At 45.0% G+C, this 25342-nt stretch overlaps 1 protein-coding gene across 1 annotated transcript in view; it reads left to right on the plus strand.

Annotated features, from left to right (window-relative positions):
• Positions 1-25342, plus strand: part of GPC3 (glypican 3) — a 266732-nt gene that overhangs the window by 189825 nt on the left and 51565 nt on the right. The window contains exon 7 of the mRNA XM_074962746.1: positions 25154-25310. Coding sequence (XP_074818847.1) covers positions 25154-25310 — 157 coding nt within the window. The remainder of the gene's footprint in view (positions 1-25153; positions 25311-25342) is intronic.

The following is a 25342-nucleotide window of genomic DNA, read 5'->3' on the forward strand; positions in this document are numbered from 1 at the left end:
GTGGGTGTCTTGTAAAATGTGTTATGGGAGACCCTGAGGATTTCACAAGTCTTTCAGAAATGTGTTTTCCACTTTGGAGAGCTAGAGACAGATTAGATGAAATCCCCTCCTGATGCATTGTATTAGATGTTGCTGTATCTCCCGCTAACATTGCATTTTAATCTGGTAACCATATGATAGCATAAATAATTAACAAAATGTGTAAACTGCCTGATTTTAAAATAAAATGATACCCGATATTTATCAGTGAACATACAATATTTAACAGCCTATAACAAAAGGAGTCCCAGCTGGCTAATTTTCCAGTTTTGAAATGAATGTATTAGTGCTACAGTACTCAGACTGCTGCATGTACAGAATATAGTTGATCAAAACCTCACAGGAAATGTAATAAACAAAATAATGATTTGGGCATGCCTTTTGGGGCACCCTTATGAAACTGTTTGTAGCAATTAAAATATTAAAATCGCATGCTCTTGAAAGCAACCAGATGTCATAATTATTTATATTTAAGGCTACTAAATAAAATGACAGAAGATTTTTTTAAAATGTGTTTTGAAATGTATCAGCTAATTCCTTTTTCTACTACATGAAATCATGTATCGCTCCACCAAGTCTAGGTCTGGTCTGTAAAGGCTAACTATGTGGTCCTTTTGTGACTCAGAAGCTATTCATTGGCTCTTGTTAACACACCATTGTAAATATTCGCTCACCAAGTCTGACTGCATATGCAAGCAGCAATTACAAGAGATCTGCTAGGCCAGTTAAATTAGGGGATATGTGACATACGTGAATTAAAACAAAATTAGGTTTGAATATATCTGATTTTTAATTCCAAAAATGTTCTTCTTTCCTTGGATATTTTCGTAACATTGGCTTTTACAAAGTATTGCCACCTGTCAGGGCTCTATCTACAAACATCCCGGCTTTACTGGGTTTAATGTGAGAACCCTCTAAGAATAGGTCACACAGAGTGTTTTGTTTTTTTTCTAAATCAGCCTTGAGTTAATTGAATTGATTTTTTTAAACTACTATTGACTAAGGAATAATCTGCCTCTGTCTGACTTTGTAGTCAATGTATTGAAACTTAGGTTTCTTGACTGTTGTACTTACTATCTTCCCTTACGCGTATACAATCATAGAGTGCTTGCAGCAGTTAAATGTTCTCTGGACTTTGAGGTATTTCCCATCCTAAGTCTACGGGATAGTACAAATGCCATGGTAAACAAAATACTATGCCATGGGGCAGTGAACAGTCTTTTGTTTTTGTTTTTTAAACACTGTTCACTAAGGGTGAAATTCACCCCTGTGCAGAGGACTGGTGTGAGTCCTATTCACCACTTAAAGCCTACTTAGCACACACACTAGGATTTTAGTGGTGCGCATTCCTCATGTTGGCCCTCTGTACGCATGTGAATTTAACCCTATAGCAGTGAGAGGTAGAAAAGACCAGGGAGGAGCCCACTCCTGCTATCATTAAAGTCTATGGCAAAACACCCATCGACTTCAGTAAGAGCAGGATCTGGCCATGGATAGTTTATTTCCTACACAGATTGGTCAGGGATTTTGGAAAGAAATAAACATGTCGGATTTTACCATAAAAACCCAAAGCACTTTGAGCCGTTGTCACACCCAGAGTTTTTTACATAATGAGCATGCAGAGGTGGTTTTTAATAGGTGAAGGAAGTATCCTCTTCGGTTGCATCTGCCAAGAGTGCTTTCCCTCAGAATGATCTTCAGAAAGGGATGGGAGGGGACCAGAAAAGGGACAGTCCTGTGCTTAAAAAAAAACTAAAGGCAAAAAAGAAAAATCTCAAGTTTTTCCCAAATATTTTCAATCTCACCTTGTCACAGGGTTAACCACTCACTGTTGGGGCACCTCCTTGTGGGCTCATCTGTGGATTAGTTCTCAACCGGTCTGACGCCCCCCCCTCCTTGGGTTGCTCACCCTTTCGCCTCTCTCTCTCTGGACTCAGGGTGCTCCCCCTTCGTGACTCAGCCGTCTGGCCAGGTCACTATAGTCCTCCCCTTCCAAGCCCACCAGCCAAACGATCTCTCTGCAGTCTCAGACAGTCTTCCAATCCACTTCCCGCTCTGTGCCACTTTCCCAGTGGCCAGCAGGAGAATCTGGGCCTGCCCACTACTCCAGGTTCCAACCCAGAGACCCTATGCCTAGCAACCACAGTCTGCTCGAGTGCCAATTGAGTTCTTTCCTACCAGTCTTCCCTATCTTCTGGCCCATCCCAAAGTTGCCATTGGAGCGTCCTCACCCCCTCTTGGGTTCTTGCCAGAGTCTGTAGTCCAAGGCAGGGCCCCAGGACTTACTCGTTCCTCCCCAGATCTCCTCTTTGCACCTAGCCAACTGCCCTCTTCTCTAGGGAGTGACTGCTGCACTCCTCCTGGCAGCCTTGTCTTACCACCAACTTCCTCTCTTTATAAGTCTATCCCAGCTGGCCTTCTTCAGCCATTAGGCCTCATCAGTCCCTGGCCTTCCTTCAGATGCAGCTTATGAGGTTAACCTGCTTTATGTGAGGTGGACGCTCCATCGCACCCCTTCTTGCTAATCACGCATTCCCTTCTGCGGATAATTTGATTTTGCGAGGATTATTTGCCTGTAGCCTAGGATCAAATTTGGATCAATGATTTCTTAGTGGATGACAAATCAATCAATCTTATTTCATTTTCATGGCAAAACCAATATTTTACTAAGCCGGCATGCTCAGGGGGAATCAACAAGGGTTGGATTTTGGGATATAATAAAACTAGCGTTTATAGGGTTTCAGCCCATAGACACCAGGGGAGTAATCTCAGCCCCACGGAAGTCAGTCAGCGTTTTGCCATTGACTTCCATGGGACCAGGATTTCACCCCCTGTTGTTAAGTTTGACATGTTAACATATTACTAGTTAAGCCATTTCACCCTATCACGGCGGCTAATCTGTATTGCTCTGTAGCTAGATAATAGCATGAGAAAAGGTGAAGAACTCCATTTTTGTGTTTTCAGTTCTAATATCAGCTGTAGTGCTTAATTGCTGCTCATACAAAGACTGTCAGGTGCGTCCTGAAGAGTGTGTGCTTGAAACAATACAGTGGAAATCATTTGAAAAAATGCCTTTTAAACTGGATTAATTTTCTTTGCATCAAAACATGCAGCTGATGCACAATGGCACTGGAAAACAAACACCAGATATCCTGTAAGTATAAGTGGACTTTATCCTGTTATGAAGGAAATAAACTTGGAATTATTGTTAAATCACAAATCCCACCAACAATTGGATGCATAGATGTCCAATTAAGAGACTACAGTAGTTACTATGGGCCCAATTAATCATATCAAACAGCTTCTTGCTGTGTCTCGTCCTCATAATTTAGAATAAAGTTCTCATTGATACTGTAGAAGATAGTTCATGTGATGGATAGCCTCTCAAATGATAAATACATACTTGAAAAACCAGATCCAATAAGCAGCCATATTTGGTGCTGCCTTGAGCATGGGGGTTTCACTGTATTTTTGTCCCTAAAAAGGCTGTTGCTTCAGTCAATTTTGACTTTCCAGTAGAAATGGTATCGGCTAGAGGTGGCTGGGGAAAACTGTCACAAACAAATGTTGTGGACTTTTTCAACCATCTTTTGTAAACATGAAAATTTATTCAAATTATCAAAATTTCAGCTAGTTCTAGAGTTGGTTAAAAATGGAGATTTGCTGAAAATTTTCCAAATTTAAATTGGGTCAAAATGTATAAGTGTTGACCATCTCTGGTGACTGAATATTTTTGTGTGGAGCGTGACAGCATGGCTGTGTGTGCTCATGCTCATGGCCCAGGGTGGGCCTGTGTTGCTGTCAATCTGATTTCTTACATTCTAAAGAAAGGGAACCAGTAACAGGAGTAATATTTTTTAAATGAACTTGATTGCATATTAACCAGTTATTGCAATCGGTTACTCTTAACAACTAGTCTCACGACAGCTGCACTAGGGAGAGCGAGGGAAAAAGCAGGGATGTCCGCTCTCTTCTCAGCAGGCTGGGCAGAATTCACCTGCAAAGTTTCTAAATACTTTCTGTTGCTGCTTCTGGGTCTTTTACTGGGAGACTGCCACATTTAAGAACATAAAAACGGCCACACTGGGTCAGACCAATGGCCATCTAGCCCAGTATCCTGTCTTCTGACAGTGGCCAATGCCAGGTGCCCCAGAGGGAATGAACAGAACAGGGAATCATCAAGTGATCCGTCCCCTGTCGCCCATTCCCAGCTTCTGGCAAAACCGAGGAACCACCACAGGGAATGGGTCAGGGACAGCCCAAATGGGACAGCCCAAAGCTCAGAGTGTCACACTGCAAAGCTAGGCCCCGAAAACAAGCGATAGCTTAAGTTCTGGGGTTGGGGTTGGAGGAGAACTCTAGTTGTGCATTGAGACAGGAAGATTGATGCTAATAGCTGCTTACAACACAAAATGCGTTAGAGGAAGGAGCTGTATGTCTTCATTTTTAAATGTGGTAGGTTTTCTGGTAAATCTGAGTAGGAGAAACTACATAATGATCTGTAACCACACACATACACAGACAGCCCAGCTGTCAGCTAGCTTCATACTTGTGGCCTTGGGGATAAAACCAGTGAGCGTCTGCTCCAAAAGAGCCTTCTGCCACACCTTCCACTAGATCTTCCAGCGTTTATAGTTTCTGTTCTAGTGGCTGGTGTGACAATCCCAAACTGAAACACTAGAATAGGCCAGACCTGTTCCCTCCTCTAGAGGGTTCATTCACAAATCTTGAATGAATGAGCTATAAATCTCATGAATGTGATGTGTCCATTCCTCTAATTTATTCTCTGGTCAGCTGGGGAATAGAATGAGGCGAATTCATGTCTTTCCTGTTCCAGAAACAGTAATAGGTATCCTTGTTTGGTACATACCCACATGTCCTTTCCAGATACTAGCAGGGAATGTCAAAGAGATGAGTCCACCTTCTGGATTCTGTCTAATAACACAGGCTGGTATTAATTTGTTTTAGCTATTTATTATTTACATTTATATGGGCCTTTCATCCTGAATGATCTGAAAGTGCTTTACTAACAATGTATGTTTGCAGTAATCACTTCACTTTAAAGAAATCCCGCCATCTTTAGGGTTTAAACCGTGCATGGTAGGGCTACGCACAGCTTAGGAGATGAAACGAAGAAGAATACAGTAAAATCAGGATTGGCTGTTTTTCTAAAAGATCTGCTCTAGTTCAAATAGGAATTATTCTGGGGAAGTCCTATGGCCTATGTTGTACAGGAGGTCAGGCTAGATGATCACAATGGTCCCTTCTGGCCATAGAATCTATGAATCAACTTTAAGCTTCTGGGAAAAGGTAGGGAGGCCAGGACTCAACAACAGCACTCTTGCAAAAGGTGTCATGATCTCTTTAATGACCATACGTGGTCGAGAACTCAGTTTAGCATCTCATCCAAAAACCTTCTGCTCCTGAGCCTGATGCTGAGTGTTGGTTCAGTACTGACTGAGAGAAAGTGTGACACCTATTAAAGAACTGACACCACTTTCTATAGCATGGAGGTTTCTCTTGGAGGTATCCTCTCTACATACTGATCAGACCTGACTCTGTTTAGTTTGTGAGACCTGATCAGATCACAGCTTGAGGTGGCATGACATCAGCCACTTAAGTTTCCAGCCAATCCATATTGTCTCCAGAGAATGAATGGAAGTTTTTTCAATGTCTAGTAATGATTGACAGTATTCATGTTCTTATTGTGACACCAGCAGATATCTCAGGTATTTACATTAAAGCAGGTGTTTTGAATCATAACTGACACACTAGCTATCAGTAAGTCCGCTGTAACTTTGGACTTCAGTATTTATATATTACACATTTTCTATGTGTGCATGTGTATCTCTCTCTCTCTCTCTCTCACACACACACACCCACCCCAATTATCTTTAAGACACTGGCGTATACTACCCATAAATATTTTTGCATTTTAACTCTTCAGCTTGGTTTCAACTTTTAACCAAGTGCAAAAGCCATTCATGATACTCCAGTGCCCACGGTATTGGAATGTATGTAGCAGTAAATGGCTTTTGCAGTTGATTAAACTCCTTTGCTTGGTCTCAACATTTAAACTGCAAGAGCACTTATTACCTGTATATGCCCGTGCCTTGAGGATTATTGTTATTGTACAATATTTAAATTACTAATTGTGTTTTTATTGGTTGGTCTTTCTGAGAGCATGTATAAAAAGGCTCTGTGTGAAACACAGAGATCTCTCTGGCTGTGGGATAAAATTGCCTGGGGGATTATACAAGATGCTCCTTAAAGTAGCCAAGAGATCTGATGATTAGCAGGAACTTTTTCATATACATTTCTTCGTGGCCAACTCCTGTGTGTGCCCAGGAGGTTTTACTAACCTTGTGCATCAGCAGATTCATTCTCTACGGCTGGGTACAGGGCATCGCTCTTTAAGTGCCTTTGTTAGTGCATCAGCGGAGGGTATAAAGTCACCAGCACTGAACAGAAACAAAAGTCTGAGATGTTTCAGTTGGATGCTAAAATGATGAGAGCATCAGCTTCCTAGCTGAGCGGCTTGGCTCTGCTCCCATGCATGCAGAGTCTATTTGTTGGGCCTGATTTTGAAAAGGGCCTTCTTTTTGGTCAACAAATGATTGCACCTACAAGTGACTGTGAGAGCAGATACTCGTGCCTAGATGCCGGTCTCTCTGATTTGTGGATCCATCCAGGTAGCCCAGTGCTAGCATTTGCACCTGAGACGCTGCATCTATAAAGAGACAAACTGTTTGTAAAAAACAGTCCCGTAGGGTGCGAAAGAAGACTGAGTGATCCCGTCCAGTAAACAGACAAGCTTGTACATCAGCCCTCTTTACAGTTCAGATCGGAAAGATAAATGGATCCATTTTACCCACTCACTTAATTCTAGATCTGTTATATATAGATAAAAGATAAAAAAGATTGTATACACACACACACACACACACACACACACACACACTCTTTTTATCCTCTTCCTGCAACCCAGCTACTGTACTAGTTGGAGAGCTACTTTTAAAGCTAACCTTGCCCTGGCATAGTGCCACTCTCATAGTCTTGGAGAAAAGAGGCATGACTGTCAGCCAGGCCAGTTGGGTGCATGGAAGACAGAAGGCTTAGACCGGAGGCCCTTGTTTTGTGGAAGAGGATTGCCAGTAGAGCAGAAGGGAGATTGGGTTATGGCGTTCCTATTGGTGAGACTGGGGAGCGTGGGAGAGAGCACAAGTTTAGGATCGCTGGTACAGATCTGATCGGTAAGGAGTGCATGCACTTGTTAGTAGTAGTAGTTATTAGTTAACACTTATATTGTGGTAGTATCAGCAGGCTACAACCAGGTTGAGCCCCGTTGTGCTAGGAGCTGTACAAGTATATAACAAATGACAAGTCCATGCCTTAAAGAGTTGACACGGTGAGGGAATTGCCTCCTCTCCCACTTCGTGTTCCTGTGTCTGATTGTCTAACCTGAAAGCTTGAAGATGATGTTCTGATGCAATTTAGAAACTGGTCAAAATCTAACTGGGGAAGAGAGCCTCTGAAACTATGTCAATTTTGGCTTAATCAACTCTGCCCTTCTTGTGCAGATGTCAAGGTCCAGGAGTCCCCCAAATTAATGTGGCTTCCTTACCCATATATCTGGATATATGGGGATAAGACCAAGCAACGTCTTAGGCCCAATATAGCGGGTATGTGTAAGGACTGTAAATGAGGAGGAGTTAATCTGCCATGAATAGCACCAGACTCGGAGTGATATGTACAATTTTGTATACTATATTAGAGGAAGGACACTGCTGGATATGAGAGGAATAAAAAGGGGAATAAAGACAACCTGGGGCATTACAGACCAGTCAGCTTAACTTCAGTACCCAGAAAGATAATGGAGCAAATAATTAAGCAATCAATTTGGAGACACTTAGAAAATAATAAGGGCTAAGTAACAGTCAGCAAGAACAAACCATGTCAAACCAACCTAATATCTTTCTTTGGCAGGGTAACAAGCCTTGTGGATGCGGGGGAGTGGTAGATGTGATATATCTTGACTTTAGTAAGGCTTTTGATGCTGTTTCGCATGACCGTCTCATAAACAAACTAGGGAAATACAACCTAGATAGAGCAACTCTAAGGTGGGTGCATAACTGGGTGGAAAACTGTTCCCAGAGAGTAGTTATCTATGTTCACAGTTAGGCTGGACAGGCATGTCAAGTGGTGTGTCCCGCAGGCATAGGTGCTGACTCCATGGGTGCTCCAGGACCACAGAAAAAAATTAGCAGATGTTTAGTTCCCACGGGCAGCTAAGCTCTCCCCTTCCCCCCAGCAACTCCTGCCTGCTGGTGGCCCTGCTGATCAACTCCTCCCCCTCCCTCCCACTGTGCAGGAAGCACTGGGAGGGAGGGAGAGGAGTGGGGAAAGAGGGTGCTCGGGGAGGGGGCGGGAAGAGGTGGGGTGGGGCGGGGTGGGGTGGGGCCTTGGGGAAGGGGTGGAGGGAAGCAGAGCAGGGCTGGGAAGAGGCAGGGCATGGGTGGGGGCTTGGAGTGGGGGCGGAGCAGGGGCTTGGAGCAAGGGGTGAAGTGGGGGCAGGCCTGGGGCAGAAGGGGAGTCAAGCACCCCTTGGATAGTGAGGAAGTCAGCGCCTATGCCTGCAGGGATCAGTTGTGGGTCCGGTTCTGTTCAATATCTTTATCAATGATTTAGATAATGGCTTAGATAGTACACTCAAAGTTTGCAAACTATACCAAGCTGTGAGGGGTTGCAAGTGCTCTGGAGAATAGGATTAAAATTCAAAATTATCTGGAAAAACTAGAGAAATGGTTGGAAGCAAATAGGATGAAATTCAATAGGGACAAATGCAAAGCACTCCACTTAGGAAGGAACAATCAGTTGCACACATACAAAATGTGACATGACTGCTTAGGAAGGAGTACTGCGGAAAGGGATCTGGGGGTCATAATGGATCACAAGCTAAATATCAGTCAACAGTGTTACACTTGTAAAAAAAAAAAAAAAAAAAGCAAACACCATTCGGGGATGTACTAGCAGGAGTGTTGTAAGCAAGACACGAGAAATAATTCTTCTGCTCTACTCCGCGCTGATTAGGCCTCAACTGGAGTATTGTGTCCATTTGTGGGTGCCATATTTCAGGAAAGATGTGGACAAATTGGAGAACGTCCAGAGAAGAGGAACAAAAATGATTAAATGCCTACGTGACGGGGCAGGACTCACCCCTGCAGCGCCTCCTGTTGGTAGTCCAGGGAATTAGCATTCCAGCCTCCAGAGCACCCTCTGCAGGCCGGTGTCCCACTTGCCGCTGGGCCCCGAGTCGCTCCCGGACCCCGGTGCCCCTTTCAAACCAGGGTGCTGCCCCCTGGCAGTACCTCCACAGATCTGGGTCTCCCCTCCCAGGGGAACCCCCATCTCCCTCCTCCTTGTAACAACTTTTTATGTACTTGAACATTGTTACATGTACATTCAGTCTTTGGCTACTGCTAGTCACCATCTAGCCCCCTCTCCCTGGGGTGGACTGCAATATAATTGCCACTCATCATTGGCAAGGAGGGTCTGGACCTGCTGCTTCTGTCTACCCTTGGGCTGCCCTCTGCAACCCCAGTACCCTTTTCCTAGGCCTTCATCAAGGCCTGCAGCCTGGGGGTTTCCCAGGCCTGAGCTCCCCAGCTCCTCTGGCCTTTCCCCAGCCCTGCTCCACTTTAGGTACCCTGCTTAGCTCCTAGCAGTCAGACCCCTCCCTCTCAACATCTAGAGAGAGACTGTGTTCTCCTGGCCCACTGCCCTCTTCTAAAGGCCAGCTGGGCCCTGATTGGGGCATGGCCACAGCTGTGGCTGTTTCCCCAGTCAGCCGAGGCTGGCTGCTTTCCCTAGCAGCAGCCCTCTTGCAGCCTCAGCCCTCTCCCAGGGCTGATTTCAAGCCCTTCAGGGCAGGAGTGGGTGACCACCCCGCTGCAGTCTAGAAAAGGTGATCTATGAGAAAAGATTGAAAAAATTGGGTTTGTTTAGTCTGGAGAAGACTTAGGGGAGGAGGGGACACCTGATAACAATGTTCAAGTACATGAAAAGTTGTTACAAGGAGGAGGGAGGTAAATTGTTCTTGTTAGCCTCTGAGGATAGGACAAGAAGCAATGGGCTTAAATTGCAGCAAGGGTTGCTTAAGCTGGACATTTGGAAAAACTTCCTATTAGGGTGGTTAAGCACTAGAATAAATTGCCTAGGGAGGTTGTGAAATCTCTGTCATTGGAGATTTTTAAGAGCAGGTTAGACAAACCCCTGTCGGGGATGGTCTAGATAATACTTAGTCCTGTCAAGGAGTGCAGGGGACTGGACTAGATGACCCCTCGAGGGACTCTCGAGGTCCCTGTTAGTCCTACGATACTATGATTCTATAAAGTATAGTGCAGCCCATACAAAGTAGTTAATGGTTTGGTAGATGAAGAGAGTGGCCAGATTTTTAGGTTAGCTTGGAGAAAGGAAAGAAGAGGGTGTCTCCTAGGAGCTGACAGGATCCTGGAAGGAAAGGCACCAATGTGATTCCAATAAGCTGCTTGCATTAGTAGCTCATTTGAAGAGGAAAAGTGCATGTAGGGCCTGATCCAAAGCCCGTTAAAGTCGGTGGTAGGTCTTTCCATTGACTTCTGTGGACTTTGAATCAGGGTCAGGCTCCAGGTAAGGAGGAGGAGACGCATACATAAATAAGGCAGACATGAGATGGAACAAAGTGCCAAATGGAGCATTAAAATCAAATACTGTAGGAGAAATAAATGAGAGAGCGAGAGCATTGCATTGTTCACAGGGAGAGAGGACACTGCTGCAGCTAACACCTTGGACTAGAGCTGAGGTCCAGATGATGAATCAGGAATAGATTTGTACTTCCTGGTTTTGTAGCAGGCTTGGACAGGCCATATGGCCTCTTTCCTTATCCTTAATGTTCTCTTCTTCCTTCCTATCTTAACCCCAAAACAAACCATAAATAGACTTTATTCACAGACATGGGAAGAGAGATGGCAAGGGTCTGGTGATTCAGAATAATGGCTAAGAAAAAGCGAATGAGCTGGTCGTAAATCCCAGGTAATCTATTTTTCTCATGTGCCCCATGATGTATCACTGTGTGTATGTGCTGGGGAAGTAACACCTTCCCTGTCTGAGTGCAAGGACAGCCAGGATTAAATCATCCTGTTTGTAAAGGTGCCAGTAAAAGTTAACTAACCATCGCTTCCTTGGAGAGCAGTAATCATGTCCAGTCCCCTCCATCACTCGCTGGTGAGAGACAGTGGATTTCATCGAGGAGGAATTGAGAATGGCTTGTCAGCTCCTCTTCCTGCTAAGATCAATTTAAACAACCAATACGGACTGATTTTAATTAGCAGGTGTATCCATTTTCCTTGACCCGGGGGGATGTTGTCAGTTTCAAAAGCTAAGCCCAAATTAAGCCAAGGACTCATAAAAACAATGTGTCCATTTGGCCAGTAAATCACCACCATTATCGGCATCTTCATGCTATCAGGAGAAGGCCAGAAAAATCAATTTACCAGCAGTAGGTGGTTACCCTGCCCCACGGCTTGGGGAGAAGACAAAGAAATAGAACCATTACAACAGAAGCACCTCACCCGAGCATGCCTGTCCTGCTGTGCTAGCAGCAGAGAGCAGAGCCCATGTTGGTTTGTGTGGGGTATGGAATTGTACCAGTGACCTTGTCTCAAATAAAGGGAGTTAGAGAGATAGGCACTGGAAACGATAAACAGGGGTGAGCTTGCATTGGAAGAAAGGTTGAAAAAGAGTGGTTTAGAAGGAGACAGCTAGGAGGGGGTGAAATAATGCATGGTATAAAAAGGCTAAATTGGGAACTTCTGTTTACTTTGTTTCATAACAAGGGGTCAGTCAAAGAAACTGAAAGACAAATTTCAAACTGACACGAGAAAATACTTGTTTTTACAGAACACATCATTACCCCATGCAACTCATTGCCACTGGATAGCACGGAGGCCAAGCAGTCAGTAAGATTTGAGAAGGGATTCTCCGTCTATACATGTAATGGGAACAGCCACTGTTATATGGGCTATAAACCTTTGTGCTTCAGGGTATAAGCCAACCTCTCACTGACGGTGTTAAAAAGAAACTGTGTAGAGGCAGGTTATTCTGTAATAGACCAATGTGAGGTTTCTTGTACCTTACTCTGAAACAGCTGGTATGAGACCAGGTACTGGATGAAATGTGTCAGTGCTTTGAGCCAGCCTAGTCCAAGTTCCTACTCCAAGGAACACAAGTTGGTGACAAAGATGTTACAGGTTGCGATTCACCGAGAGTCTGTTTTTCATCTGAGAATGCAAATGTTAAAAAAGGGTGTTCTGTTAACCTGTGAAATAGTCTATAGAGACTCATTGCAAAGCATTCATCAAAGAACAAACTGGTATTGTGGAAGAGACCATCAAACCCTGAATGAAAACTTCTGCTGGTTCATTAGTGAAGGCCTCGTTAGCCAATGTTTTTTTTTCGGGGTGAGGGCAGCTAAAATTACTTCTTAAAATTAATTTTCTCTAAGGAACACAACATAAATCCTAAACTCCTACTGGGCAGAGTATAATGCTTTGTGGCGGGTATTAAAAGAGGAATCTTGTTATTTTGACTGGAGTCTACTGAAATGTGAAATTCCTTCAGGGAAAAATGTCCATTTGTGTGATATGTCATTTCATGATACCATTTGGGCATGCAGGGAGATAAACCTTGAATTTTGAGAAATAAGTGGCAAGTGAAACAGTGATCTCTAGCTTAGCAGAAAGATGCTTTTCTTTAACTATCTGTATGTAATTCAAACCTGGAGATTGCTAGCAGATTTCTGTACAGTGGGCTAAGGGTGGGTGTCGTGGGTAACAGCCAAGTATTTCCTTTTAGAGCAGGTGAAAAAACAGCTGACATTCCTGGTTGTTTTCCTTAGTGCTGAAAATGACTTTTCCAGACCCAGTGTCTGTATCCATTTTATTAACATTTGATTAGCAATTACTCCTTACTGTGCTGAGTTTGAAATAGGAGTACAATTAGGAACAGGTTTCTTCTCTGCCTCTTATATACTGCCAAGGTGTAGCAAAGTAAAACTCCCCCAAGTCAACCACAATTCAGACCTCTCCCAACAAAAATGAGCTCCTTGCTGTTTTCTTTATAATGACCCACCCCCTGCTTTTTTGTTTAGCGCATGCTGCCAATGGATGTTGAGTTTAACATAATATATAGTTAGCTGCCAGTAAGACTGAGCAACGTCTCTGGCTTAATAAGTCTTGCTGCATTATATACATTGTGCCGCACCAGCACAAAACGACATTGATGGGCCCTCGCATGGGTGCAGGATTCTTCCCACGCGCAGTCACTTGCAGGATCGGGGCCTCCGTCTGCAGGGTGGATGATCTGAGTGGAGCCAGTGAATGGGAAAGGAATGGAGTGAAGGTTATTCTCTCCCCCTCTCCCCGGCTGGAGCTGGTGGACTATATAATGCTAACTGGTACCTGTGAATAAAAGAGCCAAATTTGGTTCTTGTTATTTCTAGGGCTAGTAGGTGTGTGGGGGGTAGAAGGATTGATTCTTTTTGTTACATGCTTGTATATGATCAGGCCACAACGCTCAAAACACATGAGTGTAAAAAACAACTGCCTCTTTTGAAATGGGTCGCTTTCCTCCAGTCTTGCTTGTGATCAGATAATTACCTCTGTAAGCAGAACAGCCGCAGCTGTGTTTCATATATATACTCCTGGTTGATAGACTGAGCCTGTAAAAGGGGAAAGCATTACATTAAAATCTGCAGCTTTCCCATGATTCAGCCATGATTTAAATACCCCCATAAATTATTGAATGTTGCAGGTTTAAAGGTCAGGATTCCATGCACGATCTTTTTTTTTTTTTTTTTTTGAGCAAAGTAGTGTTTTCAGAAGCTGGGTATTTAAGAGAAAAACCTTGACTTAATGGGCATTTCAGGGGTGCTGTACAAAATACTGTCCATTTGCATTATGTCTTTAGTAGTGAGTAGGTATAGGTTTGTGATAGGTGCAAAAGGAATCCTAGTTTCATCATTTTAAAGTACCCTTGAGTCGCCTAGAAGAAGCCACCCAAAATTAGTGGATGCTATTGACCATTTGGGTGCTTAGATCTCCTGAACCCCATTGCTGTGACTTATCCCTAGTATGCCCTTCCTTAAGGCACAGTGACAACATCAGCAGTGGAAGTGAGAGTCCAGAATGAGGACAGTTTCTGCATTACATTTTTCTGTAATTGTGTAGATTTGTTTATTAAATTTCCACGATAATTCTGAATATTATTTTAGCTGCGTGCTCAGTTCAGTCTTTTCCAGTATGTGTTTGATCATATTCCAAAGGCTTACAACAAATATGCTAAGAATTTCAGCAAAACTCTTGGAACATTTTTATTAAATTCTTTCAGTCATGCAAACTAAATTAAAGGACAGATATGTTCACCAGAAGACTACAAATATGAATTCAGACTTCCCTCAGCTCCTAAGGGAATTTTTTGTTTGACAGAAATCATCTGTATTCACCCTAATAAACAATTCATTTCACTGCTGAGTTTGTTTTATATTTTATTTTTTTAAAACTATGTTGCAATGAATATTTTTGGCTTAACAGGGCAGGGTAGATCTGGCTCAATTTTGGGATGTCATCTGGGTTTGTAGGCATGATTTCCGTGTTTGTTATCGTAAACTGAAGTGGGTGGTGTGCAGTCCTGTGAATCTGGAGTCTAAAATAAGAATGCAAAATTAGGCTACAGTTTAAGGAGTGAAATACAGATTTCTGTTTAAGAGCTATAAAGATATGATTACAAATGTGTCGTAACTGTTAGTGTGCTTACATTTAAAATAGAAAACACCAAGGGCAGGGTGGCTTGGGTGGTTGGTCAGGTGGAAGGCTCTGTATAGAGCACTCATTAAGAAGGATGAGCACTAGAACTTTTCACCAGTGGCCAGTTCAAATCCAGCTGGGTCATTACTCTGGTTGTGTATTTGCCCCTTCTGTTTTTGTTTGTCAACCTGGTCACTATGCAATTATGAATTATCTGTTGATTAAACCTATAAATAACGTACAACAAACTGGAATGCCTTAGACCAACAGTTCTCAAACTTTCGCGACCCTGTTTTAATGGGGCGCCAGGGCTGGCGTTAGACTTGCGGGGGCCTGGGACTGAAGCCGGAGTCCCTCTGCCTGGGGCTGAATCCCAAGCTCAAGCCCCTCTGCCCAGGGCGGCAGGGCTCAGGTTACAGGCCCCCTACCTGGGACCGAAGCCCTTGGGCTTCAGCTTTGGCCCCCCTGATCCGAGGTAGTGGGGCTTGGGCGGGCTCAGTCTTCGGTCCTCCCTCCTGGAGTCGTGTAGTAATTTTTGTTGTAAGAAGGGGGTCACAATGCAATGAAGTTTGAGAACCGCTGCCTTAGACAGTCTTACCTACAGTAAGTTACAGTATCAATACAATGTTCAGAATTGGCTTGAACTTTTTTAAACCTCCGTCTGATCCACAGAACAAGCCAAATTATGAACATTGCCATAAACGGGGTTGTTTATATTTAAATCTTCTCTTCGGGTTGGCATCGGAATTGAGGTGGGCCAACATTCTCACCCACATCGACCTTAGAGGTTCAAACTTTAAAGCTACTGGATTATTTTCTTCATATGTGTCCTGTCCCCTCCTGGGAAAGATACAAATGGGTCATATTCTCAGCTGATGCAAACTGGCATTGGTCCTTTGAATGTAATAGAGTTGTGTTGATTTTCACCAGCTGAGGATGTGGCCCATATGTATCTTTTGTCAGTTACCGTGTGTGTGTGTGAATATAGTATGCTTATAAAATTTGTTGATGACAGCAAACTCCGAGGATGGCACGCCTTTTGGAGGACAGGATTAGAATTCAAAATGACCTTGACAAATTGGAGAATTGGTCTGAAATCGACACAATGAAATTCAGTGAAGAGAAATGCAAAGTACTACACGTAGGAAGGAAAAATCAAGTGCATAACTACAAAATGGAGAATAACTGGCGAGGCAGTAGTACTGCTGAAATGGATCTGGAGGTTATAGTGGATCACAAATTAAATAGGTGTCAACGGTGCGATGTAGTTGTGAAAAAGGCTAATACAGTATCATTCTGGGGTGTATTAACAGGAGTGTTGTATTAGGATGCAGGAGGTAATTGGCCCGCTCTACTCAGCGCTGATGAGGCCTCGGATGGAGGGTCCAATTCTGGGTGCCACGCTTGAGGAAAGATGTGGACAAATTGGAGAGAGTCTAGACAACAGCAACAAAAATGATAAAAGGTTTAGAAATCCTGACCTATGAGGGAAGGTTAAAAAAAAAACTGGGCAGGCTTAATCTTGAGAAAAGAAGTCTAAGGGAGATCTGATAGCCTTCAAATATATTAAGGGCTGTTATAAAGGAGTCGGGGATCAATAGTTCTCTATGCCCACTGAAGGTAGGACAAGAAGCAATGGGCTCCATCTGCAGCAAGGGAGATTTAGGTTAGATGTTAGGAAGAGCTTTCTGACTCTAAGGAGTCCCCATCACTGGAGGTTTTAAGAACAGGTTGAACAAACACCTGTCTGGGCTGGTCTAGGTTTGCTTGGTCCTGCCTCAGCGCAGGGTGCTGGACATGACTTATAGATGTCCCTTTGAGCCCTACATTTCTATGATTCTATATATATATTCAATGCTTACATACCAAGGGGATAAGTGCCTTACAAATACATATAACATGCATGCATACAAACACACGTGTGTGTGTATGTGTATAAACACATTCCCACAATTTGTTCTATATTTTGGATTGGGTGCATTATAGAGCTGTGGTGTATTTTTGTCATTATGGTTTGGCAGAGACGTGATCGGATATGTCTGTAAACTCTTACAGCTGGATAAATTGTGCTTAAGTTAAAACTTGCTCATTGTAACATACTACTTTACTGATCATTACACTGTATATTTTTCTGCCTCTTACCATAGACTTGAAACCACAAGATGTGAACGAGCTTTAATGGCAGGGTAACATTTAGGTTTAGTTGCTATTTAAAGAGGAAGAAACTATGTTCAGTCCACCAAATATAACTTCACAAAGCATGTAGACTGTAGTAATTGTTACTTAATGACTTGTGGATGTTACTTTTGCAGAAGCCAAAGCACCTAACAGTATTCACATGGGAGCTGTACAGTATCAAAGGGATTTTCAGTGCTGGCCTCACGCTGCTCCTAGAGAAGTCGGTTTGTGTTTTACCATTGACTTCAGTGTGAGAATAGGTAGGCAAACACTAAATGTTTATGCCAGCCCCACCCATACCTCTTCAATGGTGTGATTAGTGGAAATGTCTACTTAGACTGTAAACTCTTTGGGGTGGGGAGCATTTTTTGTTCTGTGCCTTACAGCACCTGGCAGCCTAGGGTCTGGTCTGTGACTGCGGCTCCCTATGTAATACAAGTAATAAAACTTAGCTTGAGTTGAAAACAGCTAAATCAAGTGCTGCCTAAAGGCTTGTCTCCACAAACAGTTTGTGTCAAAGGGGTGCTGGCCTGCTGTGTGCTAAGTGTCCCCGTGGAGCCTGCTGCCGCATGCTAAAAGTCCCGGAGTGTGCTTTGAGCTATCCTGCTTGGAAACAGGAGGCGATTAAAATGCACCAGGGAACTTTCAGTCAGTGGCAGTGGGGACCACCCGGGCCCTCGGTGTGCGGCAGGGTAGCACGAGGTAGATTTACGCCCCAGTTTGCTGCAAACTAAGGGCTGGTCTACACTGGGAACTTCCATCAGCATAGCTACATCTCGGAGGGGTGTGAAAAAACCACCCCCCGAGAGATGTAGCTATGCTGACCTAACCCCTGGTGTAGACAGTGCTACCGAATTCTTCTGTCAAGCTAGCCACCACCTCTGGGGGAGGTGAATTAACTGCAGTGATGGGGGAAGCCATCCTGTCGCTGTAGTGAGGGTCTACCCTGAAGCGCTAGAGTGGCACGATCGCTGAAGTGTTCATGTAGACAAGCCCTAGGAGAAATTTCCTGCTGCTCTTCTGGAGCAGAGCTGAGCTACAACGAAGGGTAACAAAACTTGCCTGGGCAAAATCCAGCCCCCTCCCTTAGAGCAGTGGAGGGCCGGCTGGTGGCAGAGCCAGTGCCGTTCGGCTCTGCACAGTGGGGTGCTAGACGTGGGGATCCTTGCTGAGTGTGCATTGTGCAGACCTCTTGCCTCCCCCTGGCACCCAGAACATCACACAAGGGTTTGGGAAGCCATCGGGAAGGGGGGAAATATTCTCCCTTCTGAGCAGTCCTGATCTGCCATTCCCTAGCCTGGCTCCTTGAGCCAGTGGTAAGACTGGGGATTTGACTCAGATTGTTGGCAGCTGGGGGACGGGCAGGGCACTTGTGCCTCCTGGCTTCTGGGAGAAGAAGGAGGAGATAGATGAGGGTTCTGGTCTAGAGGTGGGCCTGCGGATTTAGGTGAGAGAGAGCATCTTCTTTCACGCGCCTCTGAGCCCACTTTCTGGCTGCCATTTCCTCTGTCCTCACTCCTCTCTGTGGCACAGGGAGGTGGAGCCTGCTCTCATGTGAAGGGAAGGGTGGGGAGACTCTTGTGTGGATCCTTCGCCTCTACTGCCCTTTACACCAAGCAGCCGTTGGCAGCCTGCTGGCCCCGTCTGACGCCAGGCGGTGCCTGCAGAAAACTTCTCAGGGCACTCCTGCGTCTCAGAGCCCCCGTCCACAGACTCGGCTTGCGCTAGGTGTGGAGATGTTTGGGCTCTCACGCCCACATCCTTCAGCTTCAGCGCCCAAGCTGCAACGTCTGCACGGCTAGTTTGAGCGCCGTAGCCTGAGTCTGTTGCCTGGGCTCCGAGACTCGCTGCTGTGGGGTTTCTTTTTGCCATGTAGACATACTAGTCGTGTGTCATGTACTCGCAACTTGCAGAGAGGTTTGAGGGCCCAGATCCTGCAGGGCTTGCTCTTGAAATAGTCCCATTAAATGAAATAGAAGTATTGCCTGAACTCGGCAGGGTTGTGCCCATTCTTTGTCCATTTGACTGCCTCAGATCAGGATCTAGCCCATCAAGCATACAACTTAGCACTGGTTGGTTGCACTAGGATCTTTACGGCCTAGTGGTTAAACTGTAAAGCATCCTCTACTTGTTCCTATCAGGCAAGAATGGCTGAGCTGAGTTAGCTGACAGCATTTAACGTGAGCCTTGCAAATGGTAACCCCAAACTCTTTCCCTAGGATAGGGCTCTGATTTCATCTACCCTGGTAGGAATCCAGTACTGTGCTCGCATTTCACATTCTTTCCCCTGCCACCCCATCACCCCCTTCAAACCACCCACTGTGCAAAGAGCAGACGGGATATACTTCCTCATTATTTGGAGCCCCGTGTGCCTAGAATTACAGCCCCTCGAATATCAGCATTCAAAGTCAGGACTCTCTCAGCATTTCTGGCAAAGTTCCTGTTACGTTATCACTGTAAATCCAGAGAGATTAAGCTATTAGTTTCCTGCAGGCTTCGTCCTCCCCCCGCAAAAGGCAGCTATTTAGGAAGTCCTCCATAATTTAATATTTGAAAACACACACTTGAGACCATCTCATCTTTCCATTCCTTCCCTAGGACAGCTTATTAACATTGAACGTCTCCAAGGGCTTAATTCCCTGCCTGAGAGTTTCCCAGGCTTTTAACTTTTCAAGTAAGTAATGAAAGAAATGTCTCTGGTGTTGTCCTCCAGGCTCCGGTATTTTATAACTCCAGTCTAAAGGCGTGTCCATGGAGAACGTTTTGCCTGGGAGAGGCCCTGACTCTGCAAGCTGCTCCGTGTGAGCAGAGCTGAGTGGTTGCTCAGGTGTCTGGAGCAGTTGGCAGGACTGGTACCTCGCTTCGTCCTTGCAGCACTGTGTGTCGCAAATGAAAGACCCCCCCCCCCCCATAGTATCCTGTTTTCAGAGTAAGGGCCCATTAGTGACTGCGTCCTGGGCCTGATCCTGCCGTCCTTCCGCGGGGACAGACTTGTGGCTCCTGTGCACGGCGTGAGTGACCCAGCTTTGCACTCAGGTTTTCTGGGGAGGTCAGGAAGGATGGAGCCGTCCTCCATGCAGTGTTGCTCTGTGCTCTCAGTAGGATTTGCTGGCTGGTGCTCCCTCTCCAGGGAGTGTAGTTGACCAAAGTTGTCTCGGACCACGTGGCAATACTCAGCCTAAGCCTCCAGCCATGCTGCACCAGGGGAAATCTGCTTCAGGGGTGCAAAGATTTCCCTGGTGCAGCCTCCCCGCAGACTGAGCTCCTTCCCTGCACAGCCAAACTGCCATGGCCTGCTGGATTTACGGGGTGGGAACTCTCCTGCCCATGGAGAGGTGAGATTACAACATCATGTGGTTTGGGTTTTGTGTAGTTCCCCCTCCCCCCAAATATCAGCTGCAGGATTTGGCTCTAAAGTTAATTTCATTTAATCATCTGCGAGGTTGTGGGATGCACTGTGTGTGAGTCTTCGTGGTTGTTACGCAGTGCACCAATTTCTAGCTCTTAGACTTATAGGGTATGTTTACCCTGCAAGAAAAGACCCACGGTACGGCGTCTGGCCTGGGTCAGTTGACTCGGACTTGGGCTGTGGGACTATAAATAGCAGTGTAGATGTTTGGCCTCATGCTGGAGCCTGGTTCTGAGGAGTTCTGGTTCTGACCTGCAAGGGGGGTGGGGTCTCAAAGCCTGGGCTCCATCGTGGGCCCAGACATCTACACTGCTATTTTTAGCTCCACAAACCCAAAAGTCAGCTGACCCAGGTGCTCAGACTTGGTGCCGTGGGTTTTTAACGCAATAGTGTAGTGGTCCATGGCTGTTCCTCTCCATCAGTCTTGGGCAGAGGCCACACCCCCTGACTGTGTTGTGCCTATGGATGCAATGCTCAACACCGGAATGAGCCGTCTAGGGATTCTGGGCAGGATTCTGGGCAGGGCAGAGCAATAGGCAGTGTAAAGGCTCTGATCCTCGGGATGGGCTAGAGCGACAAGCAGTCTTAGGGCCCTGACCCTCTGGGCAGCACAGAGCAACAGCGAATGCAGGCTGTCTGGCCTAAGTAATGGGGAGGCTGCCACCCACAGGGTGGGGCTGGCAGCAGGGGGCAAGGGGACATGGTCGCACCCTACTCTACCGGGTCCCAGCCCAGTGCCCTTTCAGTGGGGATCCCACTGAAACCTGCTGACCTAGACTCTGGCCACACAGCCAGACTAATGTCTAGTATCCCTGGGCTACTTCCTGTGACCCCATCTGAGTGCGTCCCCATCTCCCTGGGGTACCCTGCCTGTAGCTCCTCCGGATATAGGTCGGTCGGCAGTCCTGGCACCTCCTCTGGGTCCTCGGCACAGCAGAGCTCCGTCTTGGGTTGAGGCTTGGCAGCTGGTGAGAGATGTCTGCTTCCTTCGCCGGCTCTCGAACAATTGAGTTGCAGGGCCCACCCCTTAAACTTCCCGTCCTGCTCCTCTGCTTCTGGCAGGGGGCGTGGCTTGCCTGGCTCTGCCCGCCAACGGGTGGGGCCAGGTTTCTCCTCTCAGTCTCCGAGGGAGGCCATGCCCCTCCACTACACATACACATAGACTTTAAGGCCAGAAGGGACCATCATGATCATCTGGTCTGACCTCCAGCACATTGCAGGCCACAGAACCTCACCCACCAACTCCTGATAATAAATATACTGATTCTGCTCTTGCAAAGTGAGGTTATTTCACCCACCTCTGAGAATGGACTGTACACAACAAATTAACATACCACTCTGAGAATACTCTAGGCCAGTGATATACCTACGAGACCAATATTAGGAGCTATTACGTGCTTTACTTTTTTCCTAAGTCCTTTCCATAACCACTTTTGAGTTGGTTTGGAGGGGAAAATCTATTAATCAAAATAAAGGTGTAAGGGCCTTAAATGAGCACAATATACTCTTCTATGTGAAATCTTCCCTCTGCTATGCCCATAGCCACAACTGCTATTATTTCAGTGGTCGTGAAGTTTTCCGGGGAAAGAGTTCAAATGTCTGAAAAATAGGTCTTCGGGAACGCCCATGGAGGGCCCAAGCCAAAGTCTGTTAAAGTGAATGGAAACACCCCGTCTCTCCCCACTCCCCTTGACTTCAGTGTGTTTTGGATCAGGCTCCAAGTATGTGACAAGATGATCTGTAGGTGCCGTTGAAAGGCTATATGAAGTCATACCATTCCAACAACTCAATCTTCTCCGTTTTCCACAGTAATTTATTAGTTCACTTTGAGTCCTTTTCGTGGCAGTCTTTTGAAAGCCGTATAAATTAAAAAGGAAAAAAAGTGGAAGGGAAGGAGAGCTTGTTGAGAAAGAAGAGCAATGATGTGAAACCAAGGAGCAGATGGAAGTATATCTGATGTGGGAGTTCTTTTTGGTGTCACCATATGGGAGTGTACCCAGATAGCTGGTACTTTAATAGAGAGCCATGCAGACATCAGCTGTGACAGGTGATCGTCTTTCTATAAATGCAAGGAGGCTTATGAACTTCACAGTGTTCCATCTGTAGGTGCTTTTTTTTGTATTAGGCATTTCAGAATGCAGTCTCAACGCCCCCAGCAAAGCGGCCTATTTAATTGCTCAAAAATGTCCACCTTAATTTTTTGTTTCAGCTCCTACATATCTCAAATATTTCACAGCTAGTTTCCATACATCATATTTATAAATATGGGAAGCAAACATTTTTTATGTTGGTAGTTATTAAATGTGTGCAACATGTAAATATGGGTGGCATGCAATGCAAAAATGAAGTGGATTTGAGTCCAAACCATTTGCTTTTCATTAGGTTATGCAACTCTAACAGAAACAGTAACGTGTGTTTACATTGCTGTGGACATGTGAAGCCAGACGCTGAAAACATTCCTCTAAGGTTGTATAAACTCCAGCAACTAAATATTTTGGGAGCTGTTTTCTAATGCCAGCTTAATAGTTTAAAAGTATAACCTGGATTCCAGATATTAAAAATGCCTTGAGAGGTATGCATATCACTGCAGCAGATGAAACTAACTAAACCTCTAAAGTATGCAATAAGCTTCTATTTTGCAATATCTTCTCTGTTACTTTTTTTTTTTATGTCAGGAGATTAAATTCAAGCTTTTAGCTACGTAGTGGTAGAGATGGAATTTTTCAGCATATATGAATGGGCTGACTGAAACTTTTCAAAACAAATCTGTTTATGATGGAATAGTTCAGTTATTTTAGAAACAGTAAATGGGAAAGATCAGCAGGAGGAAACCAATAACCCAAAATGTGCCCATTTCCTTCCACCCTGACTAATGGGACAGTATTAAGAATTTCCAATCATATGTTTGATAGTAATCTTAGTCTTACATTCATTAGAGACATTTGATTTTACTCAGTGTTTTTAGATGTGGAACATATCCTGATTAGCTAAGGCCAGTGCTTAATTTGCACCAGGGCTTGCCAGGGCTAAGCCCTGGCACCTCTGGGTTTGCTGCATCAGTTATGAATGTAAAAAAATTGCTTGAGCCCTGGCACCTCTTTCATTACAAATTAAGCACTGGCTAAGGCTTTACACAAAAATATCTAGGCAATTTTACTGCTTGAAGATACTTTCAATTACTTTGGATAAATTAAAAGTTCTTTTGCTACATTATTTCTACCATATATGTCAGGTTCTGTCTTGACCAGTCACTTTTACAAAACAAGCTCCCTTGATGGGACTTAGCACAAGGCTGCGTGCTTCTGAAAATCTCACCCTTACGTGATAGGATCTGCCATTTAACCAGGCTAGAGTCATTGAGGTTTTCTAGTATCCCAGAATAGCCAAAAACCCATTCTGGACAAGTGAAATTATCCAGTGCCAAAAGCTTCTCACTTGCTCTTAACAATCCTGGGTGTATTGAGTGACCAGAACAGCCAGCCTAAAGCTGAAAGTGAACATGGGGCCCCTTTTCCTTGCAACCTCTACCGAACAGCCAAAGAGCTGGCTGATTTGCCCATCCGGCCTGCCGGTTTTCTGCGTTCCTTCTCTGGCCCATGTCACCTGTACTGCACATTGGGAGCAGTGCACACGGCTAACTTTGCCTGGCTCTGATAGAAGAGCCTGACCCTAGGGTGATGGGACTTTTGTCGCTGACCTCTTTGAAAACGAGATTTGGTTCTAAAGTAGGATGGCTGCCTTTTATTGGACAGTTGAATTCTGACAGCCAGGTTATCCTTAAACCAGTTCTCCCTAGCTATAATAGTATTGTTGGTGGGCCTGACTTTCTGAAGGGCTGATCCCCTGGACTTTGATTGGAGTTGTCAGCACTTCTGCGTATCTGGGCTATTATTTTTGCTTATTTACATAGCACAGGCAGGGCACCATGTGTCTCCAGCCTGGTGATGCACAAGGATAAAAATCCTGCAAGATCTATCCTTTCTTTTCATACTTGTCACTTCCGAGTGGGGCAGTTCTCTCTCCAGCCAGCATTTTGTCATTTTCGTAGAGATCTTTATTGGGCTGAGAAGACTGAGAGTCCAAACTCGCAGGTCTTTGCATGCACAACACCCATTGACTTCTTCAAGAGTTAACTTAGGGTTCCAAACCACTACCTCTTCTCCCACTGAAGTCAATGGGAGTCTGGCTGATTTCAGTAGGAGTTCAGTAGCAATACTGAGTGCTTTTCTGAAATCCTACTCTTTGGGGGACAAAGCCCCTCTCTGACACAGCAAAGGGGCCATATATAGCTGGTTTAGAACGCCTGTTTGGGAATTCTCCTTGTGGCACGTAGCCCGGCTTAGGCCAATTCCTCTGTGTAGGGAGCATGTTTGGGGGCAACTGCAGGGCAAAATTCTTCAGTGCAACTTTTTTTGCCATTTGGCTCATCTCAATTGTGTACACGAACATCCCTGAGCTCTTTAACGAGCTGACACTTGGGCTTGATGAGTAATTAACTTTCCCTCCTGCCTGGCCCATTCCTCCTTCATGCATGTCTCAAGCAAAGGGTGTGAAAGGAACTGAGGTTATTAAAGTACGATTTCTGCTGTTAAGAATGAATCAACACTTGAGATGGGGGAAGCCCTGCAAAGTGGAACAATGGTGAAGGGGGCTTTCCCATTGTTCTGTGCCACCTTGTGTCTTTCAGCTGTTGAAAGGAATGTCAATATCCCAGCGAAAAGCTCCAGACAAAACCACGGATGAGGACGAGTCAGAAAGCGGAGACTGCGATGATGAAGATGACTGCAGCGGCGGCTCCGGAAATGGAGAACTAAGGGTTAAGAATCAGCTCCGGTTCTTAGCAGGTGATGAGAATAATGACTTGAGTTTTCGTTCC

Source organism: Natator depressus, chromosome 9 (genome assembly GCF_965152275.1).
Source record: "Natator depressus isolate rNatDep1 chromosome 9, rNatDep2.hap1, whole genome shotgun sequence".
Lineage (NCBI taxonomy): Eukaryota > Metazoa > Chordata > Testudines > Cheloniidae > Natator > Natator depressus.